This window comes from Oryza glaberrima, chromosome 6, assembly GCF_000147395.1.
Source record: "Oryza glaberrima chromosome 6, OglaRS2, whole genome shotgun sequence".
NCBI lineage: Eukaryota > Viridiplantae > Streptophyta > Magnoliopsida > Poales > Poaceae > Oryza > Oryza glaberrima.
Window position 1 is genome coordinate 2500476 of NC_068331.1, and position 18512 is coordinate 2518987.

Here is an 18512-nt window from a genome sequence, read left to right on the forward strand (position 1 = left end):
CAAACACACAACTGGAACCATCCCATTCCAAAAAACTGGGATATGTCTAACCCATCCCACTTGGTCCCCAAACCAAACACTACCTTAAGACGGCAACTTGTTTGGCTGTCAGTCGAGTCTTCTTTTCTTCGTTGTGGGGCCGGTATCCAACTATCCAATACTCCCTCCCTCCCTCCTTCCGTTTATGTATTAAACAAAGAGTATATTTTGTATTGGTTATACTAAAATGTGTCGTGCTACAGTATGAGATTGATTTATTTTGAGACGAAAAAAGTACATAGTAAGTGGTTTGATTTTTTTAAGTTAAACTTTGATAAGTTTAATACAATTTATAGGAAAATTTAACAACATCAAAATATAAAATTAATTTTATTAAATCTAACATTGAATATAATTTGATAATATGTTTGTTTTGTGTTCCTTTTTGTTATTACCATGCACATTATTTTGCCATTTAATTTCACACATTTTTATCATTCGGCACTCCCCGTCCCACTTAAATTGCACCTTTGTTTTCAGCTGCGATTGTAGGGGATGGTCCAGGTGATCTCCGGACCGCTCTATCTTTGTTGATAAGAGTTGTAAACCAACACGTCTATTAGCGGATCATCGGATCCGTTTTCTATCCCTCTCGCAGCAGTAGAGACGTGAGAAGAAGCAAAAATTATGTGTCCTTTCCTTTGCCCTTAAGAACATCGCGAAAATAGACAATGTACATAGATATAAGATCTGATCTCGAGTACAAACAACTTTTGATGTCTCACCCTACCCTCTGTCGACGTTTGATGTCACGACTACGGTATTTGGACAGTATGGGGATCGTCGATGCTAGGATATACGCGAGACTGAGGTAAAAGAGATGGAGACATGGATTTTTATACAGGTTCAGGCCCTTGAGTTGTCAGGTAATAACCCTACATCCTGTTGGCCGAAGCCGGTATTGCTCTTATTCACCATAATCACACCAGTACAATATGTGGGTAGCCTATCTAACTTTTGTCGACATGTCGGTCTGAAGGTCTGACTCGTAGTCGACAACATGGTAGTCTTCCTCCTCGAATCCGTGCCCGGCGAGATCAGAGATAGCGCTTTCGTATCTCCTGACGGTATCCAGAGACACCGTAGGGGAATAGCCATGCCTATCCCTGAAGTCGATATCCGGCGGCGTGTCTTGGCGTATGTAGGCTTCTATGTTGATTGTGTTGGGTGTTGATCCTCTGTGTATGTTGATTCTCCCGTTGGGCGCTGATCCCGTTGGGTGTTGATTGTCTCTTCATGGTGAGTGTCTGTCCCCTGTCTTCCTAGGGGGGCTTGTATTTATACCCATAGGTGTCCCCTTGTCCAAGTAGAACTAGGAAAACCAATATGGATATAATCCGAGTAGTCCTTGTCGTTTCCATGTAGAACTCTGGTTGTCTTTCCTTATCCGGAACTCCCTCCATATCTGAAGTCAGTTTCCATATAGGACATGGTATGTGGTGGGTCCTGCCGAGATTTAGTCAACTACTATTAGGTATGTGGTATCCATAACCATGACAGTAGCCCCCGACTTCAATGCAAATGAACGAATTCATATTCTCAACCGCGCGCAGACATTGGAGTAACTGTTATCGAGCTCATGTGACCGTTCTCGGTGAGTTTAGAGATAACGTTGGACTTCCTTTGTCAGCCTCGTGCAGGCACCGAAAGGGTTTGTCTAAGTCAATCTCTGATGTCGACCGAGAAAGTACAGAGCGTACGACTAAGTCTCCCGTCTTGCTGTAATCGAGAATTTGGATTGAAGTCAAGAAATTTTATCTCGGCGGGTACACCATCTCTTCATTCCGTATTTCTTGTCGAGATCCAACAACCGTTCTCGAGCGATCGAGAAGGCGTAGAGTCTGCGACGGAGCTTTGTCGACATTTGTCGTAGTCGCCTTAGTCGATCTTGGTGTAGAACCACAGAGACATGGAGTCTTCAACAATGTCGAATAGAATTTTCCTGAAATCAATACTCAGAAAAGAATATTAGATAGAAATAGCCCCCGAGCGAACGCTCAAAAGGTGACAATGTTATAATATGTATGGTAAATTGAAAATGAATTTAATTTACCGACCAATGTTTTGTGTATGAGCGTCTTCTCTCTTACCGACTTCGATCAGTCAGTTTGTAGAGTCATACACTCTCCCTAGCCCCCAGCCTTGTCGTCGGAGAATCGTTCTCGGAGGATAAGGCTCTTGGACCCTTGACCTGCCTTGGTTGAACAAGCACTGATCCTAGCCCCCAGCCGTGAAGTTGGAAAGTTAATTTCCGATTACACGGCTTGGTTAATACGCACGGCGAGAACTCTTATACGACCAGATCTTATATGGTCTTTCGTCTCTACAGGATCCGACAAGGCCTTATCGGCTCTAGGCGTCCCCAGCCGAAGATCCCTTAGGTTCCTCGGAGGCCTTGTCAAGACGGCATAAAGGGACAGTAGGATAGGTTTCAACGCTAGGTGTCGTCATGGTAAGGGATCTCTGGGTAAAACACTTGGCGATATTGTGTACCTGCTACCAACTTTGTTGAAGTAGAGGTAATGGGAGAATCGCTACATCGCTGGTCGAGGACCAGGTAGTAGTCGTAACTCGACCACTTAAAGTGGAAGTAGTGGGAGAAACGCTACATCGCTGGTCGAGGACCAGGCAGTAGTCGTAACTCGACCACTAGAAGTGGAAATAGTGGGAGAAACGCTACATTACTGGTCGAGGACCAGGTGGTAGTCGTAACTCGGCCACTTAAAGTGGAAGTAGTGGGAGAGACGCTACATCGCTGGTCGAGGACCAGGCGGTAGTCGTAACTCGGCCACTTAAAGTGGAAGTAGGGGGAGAGACGCTACATCGCTGGTCGAGGACCAGGCAGTAGTCGTAACTCGACCACTTAAAGTGAAAGTAGCCGGAGAGACGCTACATCGCTGGTCGAGAACTAGGCAGTAGTCGTAACTCGACCACTGAAAGTGGAAGTGGTGGGAGAGACGCTACATCGCTGGTCGAGAACCAGGCAGTAGTCATAACTCGACCACTTAAAGTGGAAGTAGCCGGAGAGACTCTACATCGCTGGTCGAGAACCAGGCAGTAGTCGTAACTCGACCACTGAAAGTGGAAGTGGTGGGAGAGACGCTACATCGCTGGTCGAGAACCAGGCAGTAGTCGTAACTCGATGTGGACCTCGTTTTTATAACAGGAATCAATCGTGTAAACAGTACCATTTCCCTGGATCAAGTAGTCTGGTACACACGAGTTCATAGCTGAAATACCAAATGCACATACACGAAAGTCTAGTGCGAATTATTACATCAAAAGCCCGCAGGCATAGTCTTAAATCATCGGTCCGAGTGGTCCGGAATACATTCCAAAAACAGAAGTAGATAAGGCAGCGGAGTTAAGGCAGCGGCACGCCATTGCCACAGGCAACGACCGTAACTAAGACCTACTGAGCGCCATCGTCTTCATCACACTCCTGGTAGTAAGCGTAGGGATCCTCCGAAGCTTCATCTTCGACCTCTGATTAAGTTTGTATATTGCAAGGGTGAGTACCAACCGTACTCAACAAGCCACCACAGCAACAATGCATATGACAGGGGTATTCAAAGGATGGCTATGGTTCTTTTGCGCAAAGCAAGTTTTGTAATTCTTTTCACAAACCTAAGACCTAGCATAGACTGATCAAATTTTAGTACCAGTGTTCATATTAAACAATGACGGTTCTGTCCACCATCCATTGTGATCCCAAGGATAGCTTCCCGCCATTGAGTCGTCATGGTTTTCTGAGGATGTCCACCTTCCCGCCTCTCAGGAAGTGGCTCCATCAGCATAGAAATCATCATGCAATATCCCATCCCACACAGGTTAAGAATTAGAGTCTAGCCAAGTGTAACACATGTCTCGGTGCTTAATAACCGCGAGCACGGCTATTCGAATAGATTTGGTTTACTCACACTGTAGTGGATGTACACTTTACCCGCACTCCGCAACTGCCCAACACATGAGCCTCGTCCCAACACATGAGACGCGTCACGGCAAAGCTTTTCGATAACCTCGCATTGGCAGTACCCGCTCCATGAACTTAAATCCTCATGCACTCTAGGCGTCCATGTTTCTAGCAGGGAGAGGAGTTCTGGCGCTCCCGGGAAAGAGAAGTCTCACACACATATTAAATTATGGTTCAAGTTAAATTCTCTCTCTCACACACTCATGGCAGTCCTACCAATGGCGACACCGATGTAGGGCACGCCTCTCGGCCCTACCTCAACGGCTGTCCCACCGTAGCGCACCTGCCTCACTAAGGGGTGAACCATCTATGCAGGGATACTGCCTCCGCTCGGCTATCTAATCCGCTAGGTCTATACCCATACGAGAAGTGCGGTTGTACGGGGGTCGTTTCATGCTTAACTTCATGGCTCGGTCCTTAATTGACCGGGGACGGTACTAGCCTTTTCCAGATACCACCCAAATCCTCCGTCCGCCCCAGTCGAAAACAGTTGTTTAATTTTATTTCTCCTTTCACAAATCATGTCATCAACATCATGGCAATGTGGCGCTCATGTCTCCACATGCCGCATCTCAATTACCTTCCCAAAGGTAATTGCCCAAGCATATAGCATTTGATAAACATGAGTATGCATGATTCTAAAATAGAATTTCTAAGCAATTGTCATAATTGACTAGGGACTCAGACGTAAACATGGTTACGAAGGCATAAGGGGTAAACAATAATCAAGGCATGGCATAATCACAAGTAGGATGTTCATCATTGCATGCAATTTTATTTGTAAACAAAATAATTTCGCAATTGGGACCAACATGTTCAAGGAATAGTGATGACTTGCCTTGCTCAAAGTCTTGCGGGTCTTGACCTTCGCTTGGATCCGCAACTCCCTCGGGCTCTATAGTTACGTGCGAAAATTGATTTGAATTCGGTTAGAATTCAAATAAAAGTCCAAGTAAATCCAAATGGAAGTCGAATGCGAAAGTCGATTCTTTTATATTAACTTTACTATTCGCGAACTAGGGCAAACCCAATTTCGATTTATATATCCTAAACTATTTTGCGGGTATAAATATTTTGTTATCATAAGTTTTTAATTTAATCTACCCGAGCATTATATCCATATAATAGGTTAGAAATTTCTATCACGAGCTAAATATCGGACGGAATCCTAAAATTATCTTATAATATTATACGATTTAATTTAGTCTATGACTAAACGATTAAATATAATATACGTCTAAAATTCCTAGTGATTAAATCCGAATTTCTACTGTGAATCGATTACTTATAGAGATTACCCAAAAATAATCTATAATAGTCTATAAGAATTCATCTAATCGTTTAGTTATTAATTACATCTAAATTACTACCGCGGATTGATTTCTTATAGAAATTACCAAGAATAATCTATTAGTTATATTAAATTTTGCAATTCTACGACTATAATTAATCTATAATTAAATTCTAATTATTTTAAATTTTCTAAACTATTAACCTCCCTACTCTATTTCCCTTTTTCTCTTTTCTTTTCTTTCTTTTTTTTTCTTTTCTTTTCTTTCTTTTTCTCTTTTCTTTTCTTTCCTTTTCTCTTTTCTCTCCCACCTTTTCTTTTCTCTTTCTCTCCCTCCCGGCTTCTCCTCCCTCCTCTCTCTCGGCTCTCTGGCGATGGCGACCGAGCAAGGGGAGGAGGCAGCGGCTTACCGACGACGGCGGCACGACGACGGCGCACGGCGCGGCGGCACGAAGGCGGCGGCGCGGCGCGGTGGAGGGGAAGGGGGAAAAGGAGGGGAAGGAGGGGGGGTGGTGTAGGATGGAAGGGCGACCGGGGGGTTTATAGGGCGCGGGGGAGGGGCGGCCGGCTCCATGGCGATGCGACGGCGCGCGGCGCGTGGGGCGCGAGGCGGCGGGCGCACGACGCGAGGCGTGACGGCGACGGGCGCGCGGCGATGGGACGTCGACGGCGTTGGATGGCGACAGCGGTGGCGTGCGGCTCGGGGCGGGACGCGACGGGCGGCGCGGCGGCACGGGATGGGCGCGCGGCGCGGGGCGGGGCTCGAGGCATCGGCGGCACGCGCGGCGCGGCAGTGGGATGGCGATGGCGACGGCGCGGCAGCGATGTGACGGGCGGCGACGTGACGTGCGGCGACTCGACAGCGGCGCACGGGGTGCGAGGCGGCGAGGCGGCGGCGGCGGCGCGGGGCTCGGAGCGACGACGGCGACGGCGCGACGGTGACGATGGGACGGCGCAGCGCGGCGACAAGACGGCGGGCGGCGCGGGGCTCGGGGCGGCCAGGCGCGTGCGGCAGAGGAGAGGCTGGGCTAGGGGACCACGTCGAGCACCTAGAGTGCAATGAACAGTGTCTTTTTCCTATTTCTCTCATTTTAGTCTATTTCTTATATAAATTTGGTTCTATAATTTCTAAATCTTGCATAAATGAAGTTTACTCAATATGTGTATTATCCCAACCAATGGATCCACTCTAGATTAATTGTACCCACATTTTATTTTTATATAATTTACTTGATTTTTAATTAGAGTTAATTCTCATTCCGTCGTATTTAGATTTAATTAATACAAATATGATCGCGATAATATTTTATTCATTTCTATCCTCACCTCAACCTTTATTTTAAATTATATTTCAGTTATTTATTTTTCTCATTTAATTTTAGGTTTTATTCCTAATCAATTGTTCTTTATTTGCGTTCTACAAACTCCGAAATCAAAATTCAATGGAATAGGCGAATAAAGTCGGCATGATGCAATTTATTTAAAAAGTTTTTGAAGGCCCATATTTTTTTAGAGTTTAGATTTTTGTCGGTCGAATTTTCAGGGTGTTACACTCAACCACTTGAAGCAAATGTACGAGAGATCACTACGACCAACTAGTTGAGAACCGGTGAGTAGGTGTCCCTCGATCACTTGGAGTTGTGGTACGAGGACCGCTACGCTGCTGTAGTCGTACCTTGACCATATGAAGTTAAGGTGCGAGAGATTGCTACGTACTGGTGCGAGAACCAGTGAGCGAGTAGAATTATCTCTCGAACACCAATGGAAGTTGCGGTGTGAGAGATTGCTGCGTACTGGTGCGAGAACCAGTGAGCGAGCGGAATTATCTCTCGAACATCAATGGACGTTGCGGTGTGAGAGATGCTGCGTACTAGTGCGAGAATCAGTGAGCGAGCGGAATTATCTCTCGAACACCAATGGAAGTGCTAGAGTTGGTTTATTGCAAGTGTATCTCATGTGGCCAGCATGACTCACGTACCCAACTTATAGCATATCCGGATGTCTGTCCGCAATCATGTCGGGTGATCAAGTCGATGACGTTCGTGAGGAGTTATCCGTTAACAACCTTTTCTCGAGTAGTCCAGCCATGGCCAGTGCTATGAGATAGGTCGTCGGTCTTTGTTGGTAGGTTGGGTGCGATAACTCCGCATTTGTCGAGAATGTTCTCGATAATGGAGTGTACTCGACCATAACCTACTCGAGTGCTCAGTTGTTCCTGAAAAATATTTTCTAGAAGGCAAGATATATAGCAGATAATATCGAGTATGTATTCAAAAACTGCGTGGATCTTTTAGTATTATCAGGATATAACGAGCAGATTAAATATCAGGCATTATGTAAACCGTAAACAAGCATGATTTATACACAAGAGAACGGAGCGAGCCCCCAGCGTTAGACCGTAGTTGATTTAACGTCGGGGACACTCGCGCAACAGATATTGTATAAAAAGCATGCTCTAGGTAAACATAATAAATTATAGATCTGACAATGTTGTATAATCTAAATAGGTAGGTACGATAAATTGCATATGAATTACTGCGTACCTGTGTAGATATATGCCGGATATATCTACGGAATTAGTAGATTAATTTTAAAAAATAATCCCACTAATTACCTTATTAGACTTGTATGTGCTGAACGGCCTTTCACACATGGTTCCCGAGACAAATACTCACGTGCACTGTACGGTCATGGTCCTTCGTGCACCAATGTGATTTGTGCATGGTCCTACGTGCTGACGTCATGCATACTCCAAGTCGGTTTGGGCTGCTGGAAAAATTCGGTCACGGCATGGGTTGGCTGAGATCAGTGCCGTGTACGGTTTGAACTCGGCCGGCCGGTGCCTCACACCAATTTGATGCCGTATAGATCTTGGGTTGATTCTCCGCCGGCAACGATTTTTTGAAGCTGATTGATCTCGTCGGATTGATTAGTTGATGACGATGATTCCAATCTCGTCGGGAGACGTACTTCGGTCGGGTTAGATCTCCTATAGCCGAAGTTGTCGAGAAGTATGTTGTCGGAGAATCCATCTTCTTAAACCCATCTCGTCGAAATCCTAGAGCACCAAAATCCCCCTACCTGGCGCGCCACTGTCGACGTTTGATGTCATGACTACGGTATTTGGACAGTATGGGGATCGTCGGTGCTAGGATATACGTGAGACTGAGGTAAAAGAGATGGAGACATGGATTTTTATACAGGTTCGGGCCCCTGAGTTGTCAGGTAATAACCCTACATCCTGTTGGCCGAAGCCGGTATTTCTCTTATTCACCATAATTACACCAGTACAATATGTGGGTAGCCTATCTAACTGTTGTCGACATGTCGGTCTGAAGGTCTGACTCGTAGTCGACAACATGGTAGTCTTCCTCCTCGAATCCGTGCCCGGCGAGATCAGAGATAGCGCTTTCGTATCTCCTGACGGTATCCGGAGACACCATAGGGGAATAGCCATGCCTATCCCTGAAGTCGATATCCGGCGGCGTGTCTTGGCGTATGTAGGCTTCTATGTTGATTGTGTTGGGTGTTGATCCTCTGTGTATGTTGATTCTCCCGTTGGGCGCTGATCCCGTTGGGTGTTGATTGTCTCTTCATGGTGAGTGTTTGTCCCCTGTCTTCCTAGGGGGGCTTGTATTTATACCCATAGGTGTCCCCTTGTCCAAGTAGAACTAGGAAAACCAATATGGATATAATCCGAGTAGTCCTTGTCGTTTCCATGTAGAACTCTGGTTGTCTTTCCTTATCCGGAACTCCCTCCATATCTGAAGTCAGTTTCCGTATAGGACATGGTATGTGGTGGGTCCTGCCGAGATTTAGTCAACTACTATTAGGTATATGGTATCCATAACCATGACACCCTCTATATATAGAGATCTTAAGATAAGATAAACCTTATCTCTATTCCGGTTCGAATTAATCCACAAGAAATGATCTCATATCTCTGGGAGATAATATCTCGTAACAAGAAGGATCTCCTCTCCCATGTTTCTGCACCATCCAACCGAAAATTCCGGAAGCTGTCACTGCTTATTTTTGGGCTACAGTTAGGGATGTAAACGGGCCAACCCACGAATCCACTTATAAATCAAATAAGTGGTAACCCGCGAGTTTTCGTGTCGTGGCTTGACTCGCCGTATATAGGAATGCGAGTGGATCAACTCATAAACCTATTTATAGGTTAAATTAGTAGGTAACTCACGAGTCACCCACTAGTTTTGTCTATAAACAGGCTCATGAGTTAGCCCGCTTGCATCACACATCAACTCTGCATTATCACACTCCTCTACTTTCTGTCCCAATAAAGCTTAACCTAGTATGTTGATACATCTTACTACTATAAATTTGAATATAAAAACTGTCTAGATTTTTAGTATTAGGATGTGTCAATATCAAATGCTAGGTTGTTTTTTTATAGGAGAGGGAGTACATCATAAATCTGTTCAACTTTCATTCCATACTTCAGTTCACTATGTAGTCATCATGGCCCCATGACTATCTCTACTTTAGCTTTCTTCATGATCTTCCCCTTCACTTCGATCGAAGAAGCTTAAGTTTTCATCATAGCCATGGCGCGCGCCCTATACTCATGGCTGATTAATGCATGCTTGTTATTTTTTTTTTCACACGTTCGATCGATCAGATCAAGCAGTTCCACACCGAGTCATCGATGAGGGCGAAGCTGTCGTCCAGCTCGTACATGGAGCACCCGTACGCCGCCGCCGCCGCCGCCTCGTCGCTGGCGAACACTTCGCCGTACTCGCTCTCCGGCGGCGGCTCCTTCACGTCGGCGTCGGCGTCGGCGTCGTCGCCCGACACCACCGCCAACTGTCCGTCGTCGCCTTCCACGACGGGCTGCCGCGCCACGAGCTCCTGGAACATCGACGACCGGAGCAGCAGGCTGAGCGCCGTGGTCGTCGACGACGACGGCGACGGCAACGGCCGCCAGCAGCCGGCCACGTCGTCGTCGGCGGCGGCGCTGATCGGGTAGCTCTGCGCCGGGGCGAGCACGCGGTCGGCGCCGACGACCATGCCACCGCCGTGGTGGTGGGGCGTGCCGGCGGCGGAGGAGGAGGAGGGGGGCTTGAGCCAGCGGATGTAGGTGCTGAGATCGAAGTTGGTGACGGCGTTGATGCCGCGGTACTCGATGGCGGCGATGTCGTAGGCGCGGGCGGCCTCCTCCTGGGTGGAGTAGGTGCCCAGGTAGAGGTACTTGTTGCCGAACACCCTGCCGATCCGGGCCTCCCACCTGCCGTTGTGGTGGTGCCTGCTCATCGATGCATGCGAAGTGTCGGTTATGACTTTACCACCTCATCCGTTTCATAATACTTACTCCGTTTCACAATATAAGTCATTCTAAGTAGCATTTTCTACATTCATATTGATATTAATGTCTAGATTTATTAACATCAATATGTCTAGATTCATTAACATCAATATAAATGTGAAAAATACTAAAATAACTTACATTGTGAAACGGAGGGAGTACAAATTATTTTCATTTTTTCTAAATTAAGCTTTTTTAATTTTGATGGAATTCATAAAAAATATAGTAATGTTTTTAACATAAAATAAAAAATATCAAAATATATTCAATGTTATATCTAATAAAACTAATTTAGTGCTATTATTGTTATATTTATCTATAAGCTTGATTAAACTTTTAAAAGATTTGACTTTATAACAGTCAAAAACGATTTATATTATGAACGGATAAAGTATTTATAGAGCTTCTGACTCCAAAATTAAAAACTTTTCAAACAACATAGTTTTCGTCAAGATTCTGAAAAGTTTGATTTTTCAGGTTCTCTAAATCCTCGTAATCTTAAACACCTCTAAACAGAATCTTCCAAAGCACAAAAACAAAAAAAAAAAAAGTTGCACTTACCGTGCAACGCCTCTGTACTTGGAAACTCCACGAGAGAAGCCATTGCTCTTCCTGCATACATGCGGAGGCAATTATACAATGGAATTACTAAAAAACTGCAGCGATACAACTTACTCGTTCAGTTCACAAATACTTAATATTTTTTTTACTAAATTCAAATATTTTATTTTTACTATTAAGATTCAGTCAAAATTTTAAAACTCGGATCATCAATTTTATATTAAAAAGTTTATAAAATCTAATAAGTTTATAGTATTATATTTAAGGTAAATCTACCCATACTATTTTTATTTTTAAGTTAATAATTCGAGAAACCGTTAATTGTCAAACTTTTAAAAGTTAACCAAATCTTGTTCTTCAGCGTCAAATATTTATGATTGAAGGAAATATTTTTTTTTGGGAGGGACTAATAATTTTTTTGAGAGACATACAACTCAGAAACTAGTGTGATCTTTTGAAAAAATTGAAAAGGATGGCATTCCTGCAATAACAAGTTAGCCAGGTGCAGGTACATGCTCACCTTCTTATTGAGGCTAGGTACTCCTCCTTGGATACACCCTGCATCAGTTTCAGCTCTTTTTCATAGTCAGCGACCTGTTGCATCCAGGCATAATAACAACAGTATCAGCGATCATTTTCCTTGTCCCTTTGCATAACACAACACATTGATTGGAAATTTGGAATAATCATCAAAATCACTACTAGTACAGCTAAAATCTGAACAGAAGAGCATAAGATTTTTTACATACAGGGAAGTTTGTGTAGGTGGTAGGTCCCCAGTACTTGAGCGCCGCCAGATCGTAAGCTCTCGCTGCCGCATCTTCCTCGTTGTACGCCCCGAGATAAACTGCATGAATTTATATGTAGTACAAGCCAAATATTCAGAATTCTGGTCAAGTTTGCAACAAGCATATATATGTATATTCAGTGATCATAACCTTGTTTTCCTTTCTTCTTCTGCGTTGGGTTCCATGTCCCTTTGTCCCACAGGTGTGCCTCAAATCTGCCTGTCCAACGGTGCCTGCTCTTATGGCAAAATATATATATTACTCAACAGTAAACATGATCACAGATATTCAGATCAACATACATATAGTATATGCATGCAAATCAATTCTGATTTTTGTTTTTTTTTTGTCCTACTACAAGCTAATCTGTGTAACACAATAGTGAATAATCTTTGAGTGCAAAAGGTGTACTAACTTCGTTAAAAAGTATTTGACGTTTTAGGACAAGATTCAGTTGCTGTATCAAGTGAAACTTATCTAAACATCAAATAAACATCAAAACATTTATGATAGTGAAGAACGACATATACAGTCAGGACACAGAGACTATCAAGTGCTGATTTTTTTTTTCAGTTACTTTCAGAGTTTCAGTTACTGTACCTGCTCACACCCCTAAACCTTGAGCTTCTCTTGTTAGCCGCATTGCTACCGCCGGCCTCTTTGCCATTGCCGGCCACTGTCACAGCCGACATCGCCGCCGCCGATGGCTCTCTCTTCCTTCTCTTCACACTCTTAGCGCCGCCACCGGCAGCTGTGATCACCGCCGGCGCTGCTGTCGGCTTAACCTCGCAGTACAGGCGCCCCTGCCCTCCTCCGATGCCGTGAAGCAGCTCATCCTTCACCAAACCGTACGTCTCCATCGCCATCAAACTGTACAAATGAATTTCTCTTTTTTTACACGATGACAGAGTTTTCACCGAGCTGTAAGAGCTTACAGTAGTTTTCGTTGGAAGCAAAGTGTGATCAGGTTGCCCCTACGTGCGTGTGGATGCTTATATGCAGCTGTGAGTACTGAATACTGAGTAGCAACAGATGGCAGCATTGGTGTTCGTCCTTGTTTCCATCTATCCTCTGATAATGACACAAGGTTGTCGATGTTCTCGGTGCTAAGTGCATTGTCTTTTGCAGGGTTTTGACAGCTTATACAGCCAAGAAATTCTGCGTTGTTTGGTAGAAAAAAAAAGTTAATTAATCACCATTTCTCTGGATATATATATGCAACAAGTCAGTTGTTTCATGTGGAAAAATACAGAATTAGTTAGCCGAGGAATTTATTTCACTATAGAACAATAAAACTGATGAGCTGATGAACTTGATGCCTTGACAGTTGACCAACAGACCAAGATTGGGTGAGCCTCCAGCTAGCAGGGGCGGATCCAGGAGGGGCTAAATAAACTATACAAAACTACAGCCTCTCTTCTAATGGATGTATGACAAAAAATTTTAATGGTAACTTCATGGGGCTCCCATGGTTGCAACGTTGGTAGTGGGGGCTCAAGACCCCGGAGCCCCATGGTGGATCCGCCACTGCCAGCTAGCTAATAAAATGTTGATTTAAACCTATATATGGACTTGGAAGCTGTAAGCTTAGTTCAAATGTGCAATAAGTACCTGTATTTCAAATTAGCAATAAGTATTTGCATATCAAATTACCAATAAGTACTAACAGAATATCCCATATTTCGTGCAAAATTCTGTTTGGGCAGTGCAAATGAAACTGAAATAACCAGTTCTAGAATGATTAGCCTTGCGCCTGAAATATTGAAACCCTCTATTTGTGTTCTAAAAAGTTGTAACTGACAGAAAACACAAATCTGTATTAAATTATCCATGCATTGTGTCACTGGAGCAACATCTCATTCAGGATCAGAATTGCAAGCTGCTAAAAAGTTAACTGACAGAAAACACAAATCTGTATTAACTTATCCATGCATTGTGCCACAGGAGCAACATCTCATGCAGGATCAGAAATTGCAAGCTGTATAATAGACAGGGACTTGTATGATTACCCTATCGCAAAATATACCATCCTTGTCAAGGCCATGATAAGATCTAGGCACAGTTGCATATTCTTATTGACTTACCATTTGTCTAAACACTGTACTACATTTGTACTTCTTGAATTGCTATCTGTTTTCACAGCAACTTTCAGAGCATCTTCCGGACATTTTCAGGGCCTGTGAACAACTCTTTCTGAGTAGTGTTCGTGTAGGACGGTAGTGCAGAGGTTTCTTAATTTGTTTTCTTGACACAATCGTGCAGGGGTTTTACAGAAATTTTGCAGCGGGGAATACAATTGTTAATAAAAACGAGTGAAATTTCCGTATTGCATCCAAACATGCATGCCCCCCATAGAACCAGCAATAATACTTCACTGTTGATTAGTTTTCAGACTGTCAGACAAAAAACTAGTTACACATGGATACACACTGATACACACATTTTTTTAAATCAAAACCGAAGGAAAATATTTTTTCCAGAAATAAATTTCGTATGGCAGGCGATAGATTATAGTGCCATGAAAACGACAACATATATACCATTCCGTTAAAAAGGACAACGGAAGGGAACATTCTCCAACTTTTATAATTTGTATTATGTCTTGGCATGTAGTCAAACTTGAAAGAGAACTCATTGAGCTGGATAAAGATGTAAGCTATCTGGTAATGAACACACTGATTAGCTAGCATAGCAACTAGGTATCTACTGTTAATTATTGCTCATTACGATGTGTATTCCACAACAAAATTAAATAATCATCATGCAACTCTATTCAGCAAGAAGAAAGCAACCTGCATTTTTTCTGGGTGGTGTCAAATTCAGAAGGCGTCCCAAACTGGTTTTCTGAAGGTCGGCAGAGGCACAGCGAGAGATGACAAAGAAAGGTTCATCACCTATCTATCATGGTGACCTTGGTTTGGTCGCTGGGCTTCCTTCCTTCCTGCAGCCGGACACTCGTTGCGCGAATCTTGACTGCTGTTTTATATTAAGTTGTTTTCTTAATCTTGATGTCCTCTAATTGGAGTTCATGCTCATAAACAATTTGGAAGGAAAAAACAGCCCAACTTAACGACTACTGGATGAATACCATAATTCAGATACGATTTGTGGCATATTCTCAAGGGTGTATTTGTGACTTCTAGTCTTTCACTGAACAAGATAGGATTAGATGAAAGGTTGACTGACTGCTCAAGCGATCAGGAATTCAGGATATGAACAATTCTCGTTCCAGATTGCTTGAAGTTGCTGAGAAAAACAGGATACAGTAACCTTGCCCCCCAAAAAAGGCACAACGTACGCCTCTGCGTCTTCTCCGGAGTCAGATCGAGCCTCTGGGAGACGGAGGATGGCGGCGAAAGGCGGCCGGAGTCGGAGAAGATGACCTCGCCGGAGTTCGGAGTTTAAATCCCTAAATAGATTATGGCCTTATGGGCTTCACGGCTCCGTCGGATCTCGTTTCAACGGCCCAGATCGAATAATCCCGCCCAATCCCATTTGGGCCCAACACACATGGGCCTCAAGTAAGTGGCAATTCCGTCCAGGCCCAACATATATGGGCCAGAATCCGTTACACTAGTGGGCCGATTTGACGTCCGTACGATAGAGTGGGCCTGGCCGGCCCATCTGTTAGCCGATATGGCAATATCCCTTTCCATTTCTCCGCTACCTCCACTCTACTCTGCTCCTCCCCAATCCAAACCCGCTCCCCCACCACACCACAACCTGTTCGACGAAATGCCGCCACCGTCGCCGCCGCTCTTCCTCTCGCTCCCCTTGCCGCCGCCGCCGCCGCTGCCGCACCTCCTGCCTAGCCACAGGCCGGCGGCTGCACTGACGCTATCCCCGGCGCTGTCCAGCAGGAGGGTTTCTTCCGTCTGCCCCGTGGCCTCCCAGCGCCACTCCGACTACTTCGACCCCCGTGCCCCGCCGCCTCCGCCGCCGCGCGACGGGTACGGGGGCCCGGCGTACTCGCCTCCTGCGGCGCAAGGTGGGCAGCAGAATGGGAGGGTGTTCTCTACGTACAGCATCTACAAGGGCAAGGCGGCGATGTCGCTCGACCCCAGGCCGCCGCAGTTCGTGCCGCTCGATGTAGGTAGAGACGGCGCCGCTGCATGCGAGTTGCGCGATTGCGAGGTGGATTTTTTGATAAATCTAATGGGTGTTTCGTTTGTGCGCGTGTTCGAACTTTGCAGTCTGGGGCTTACAAGGTTGTGAAGGAGGGGTTCGTGCTGCTACAGTTCGCGCCCGCTGTGGCGACTCGTCAGTATGATTGGACTCGCAAGCAGGTAATTCGGGATATCTCTCTAGTTGATTCATTTTAAGAACTTTTTTAATCTGTGGTGCCAAGTGTGAAAAATTCAAGAGAAATCGATATTTCTGAGAGGCTGGATTTTACCAGCTGGAGGGGCCTGAGGTTCTGAACTTCTGATGTGTTAATTTGCTTTCATTGTAAGTACAGTACATGTTACTGGAAGTTTATCGAGTGTTGTAAACTTGTGTAGAAGCTGTTGACCATTGCTGCCGTTTTGAGCTGATTGTGTAGTTGCTTGTTTGCATGTTAACACTAACATCAAGTATAGCTTGCTCTATCCTTTTACTGAAGCCCAAAGGTTGTATGCTTCTGTAATTGTAAAATAGGCCTGGTGACTGGAGACATGCATTCGATGTTGCTTACATGAACTTGTTTTATGCAATGTAATACAGGTGTTCTCATTATCTGTGTGGGAGATGGGTAGCTTGCTTACTCTAGGTCCAACTGATTCTTGCGAGTTCTTCCATGACCCTTTCAAGGGGAGGAGGTCAGTACTGCTTAACATATCTGATTGCTAGCTCCTTTGTTTCCTGACATATCTTCCATGGTTGATTATTTAATTGAGAGAAGTGTGTGGGCAATATGCACATGTTTTCCAATGCCTCATGATAAATGTGTCACATTAAGTTATTCATCCAGCATATCATTTTGCACTGACTGCCATATGATATTAGTTGTCAAAATATAAAAGGAACTAATGAAATAGCATGACACAACATAGTTTTGAGTGTTTATCACTGTTTCTTAGCAACTTCATTCACCTTTATCTTATGTTAAAGTAGAAATGTAGAATGGCAATGGGGAAAGAGAAAGGCATTGCATCTTCTTTATGAAGATTATTAGTTGCAAAAGGCTTGCTTCGTTTGAACTGCTATTTTATCTATTTGTCAAGTGTTTCTCTTGTGGGCAGTTACTGAAAATGTTGTTAGTTAATTTAATCTTATTGTTATTACAGTATCTCCGACTGCAAGCATATTCACAATCTTCCAATCTTGAAGTTCTATGTATTTTAGTTTCTTTCATTATTTACTACCTGTGCATTCTTTTTTCGGTTTTGTGCATCGATAAATAATTTGTTTATCCTTTTTGTTGTTCCATCTTCAAACATAGTGATGAAGGTAAAGTGCGGAAGGTTCTAAAAGTTGAGCCAACACCAGATGGCAACAGTCGCTTTTTCAATCTCAGTATGTAGTCTCCATCTCACCATTACAAATTCTTTACATCCGAATCTTTGTTCATTACTTGATCCGGTGATAATTTGCTGCCTTCAGGTGTTCAAAACCATCTCCTGAACATCGATGAGAATATTTACATCCCTATAACCAAAGGAGAATTTGCTGTGATTGTATCAACTTTCAATGTATGTAACATACCCTGCTATATTATTTATTGTTCTAACAGAGAAGAGAATGCATGAATTGCCATTGGTTCTTATAAATCAATGTTCACTTGCGTTTACTTCTATCTATTCTACATATATTAACATATGAACATATGACACGATATATATCCATGAAGATATTTTTATATGGTTCTTACATCATGTAGAGTAGATGTGTCCTGAATACTGAGATATATGCTTAAAACCATATTCATGCTTTGAACCATTGTTAAGAAATGAATGCTTTTCTTTTTATTTACGTAAATAACATACAGAAGTCATATCCATGCTTGAAACTAATGCCCAGTTACACTTTTTGCACCTGCAGTATATCATACCACATCTTATGGGCTGGAGCACATTTACAAATTCTATAAAACCTGAAGATTCACGGGCGTACACTAGGCCACAATCCGGGCCTGAATATGAATGGCGGAGGTGACCAAAGGGTGTCTGAAGGGAGATGGCAACTGTCCAAAGGATAGTTCTTGGTGGCTTTGTTAGAAAGTACTTGGTCCACAATTTGGACGGGCAATCTCTGATCTAGTTAGTTAGCGAATGAACTTCCATTTCTTGCCTTTGTTACATTTCTTCTTAAAGCAGGTGGGTGGAAGCCGTTTTATGTAAAATGTTTCTCTGCTGTCTAGATTTGGAGGTCTTGATATGGTAGACAACTGCTAGGATCTGGCATTTTGGGGGCAATGACATTGTGACCCAATCAGGTCTGATGGACAAAGATGGGAGGAATTGCAGAAGCCCTAATTAACGAACGTTCGTGCAGTTTGGTTACTAGTGAACCGCCCCCCAACTTTCAGCTTTGCTCTGGGGCTCTGTTTTCATT

The 18512-nt window shown here is 44.0% G+C and overlaps 2 protein-coding genes across 2 annotated transcripts; one reads left to right on the forward strand and one right to left on the reverse strand.

Annotated features, from left to right (window-relative positions):
- Positions 1-9594: 9594 nt before the first annotated feature.
- LOC127777660 (AP2-like ethylene-responsive transcription factor At1g16060) lies at positions 9595-12844 on the reverse strand. The gene is made up of 6 exons (XM_052304270.1): positions 12579-12844; positions 12129-12211; positions 11940-12037; positions 11711-11784; positions 11191-11241; positions 9595-10569 (listed from the first exon to the last, which is right to left on the reverse strand). Exons 1-6 carry the CDS (start codon positions 12842-12844, stop codon positions 9942-9944), a joined length of 1200 nt encoding a protein of 399 aa, XP_052160230.1. The 3' UTR covers positions 9595-9941.
- A 2809-nt stretch (positions 12845-15653) lies between these two features.
- Positions 15654-18354, forward strand: LOC127776439 (single-stranded DNA-binding protein WHY1, chloroplastic-like). Its single transcript, XM_052302800.1, has 6 exons — positions 15654-16067; positions 16172-16264; positions 16683-16777; positions 17401-17474; positions 17562-17650; positions 18000-18354. Exons 1-6 carry the CDS (start codon positions 15714-15716, stop codon positions 18111-18113), a joined length of 819 nt encoding a protein of 272 aa, XP_052158760.1. The 5' UTR covers positions 15654-15713; the 3' UTR covers positions 18114-18354.
- Positions 18355-18512: the final 158 nt, after the last annotated feature.

What these genes read in the sequence shown, in the direction of transcription:
- LOC127777660 (XM_052304270.1), bottom strand. Translation starts at nt 12,844, where the DNA reads ATGGCGATGGAGACGTACGGTTTGGTGAAGGATGAGCTGCTTCACGGC. An exon ending in AGGTTTAGGGGTGTGAGCAG is followed by an intron (nt 12,212 to 12,578) that starts GTACAGTAACTG and finishes CCATAAGAGCAG; the next exon opens with GCACCGTTGGACAGGCAGAT. An exon ending in CCACCTACACAAACTTCCCT is followed by an intron (nt 11,785 to 11,939) that starts GTATGTAAAAAA and finishes TGGATGCAACAG; the next exon opens with GTCGCTGACTATGAAAAAGA.
- LOC127776439 (XM_052302800.1), top strand. Translation starts at nt 15,714, where the DNA reads ATGCCGCCACCGTCGCCGCCGCTCTTCCTCTCGCTCCCCTTGCCGCCG. An exon ending in CGCAGTTCGTGCCGCTCGAT is followed by an intron (nt 16,068 to 16,171) that starts GTAGGTAGAGAC and finishes CGAACTTTGCAG; the next exon opens with TCTGGGGCTTACAAGGTTGT. An exon ending in TGATTGTATCAACTTTCAAT is followed by an intron (nt 17,651 to 17,999) that starts GTATGTAACATA and finishes TTGCACCTGCAG; the next exon opens with TATATCATACCACATCTTAT.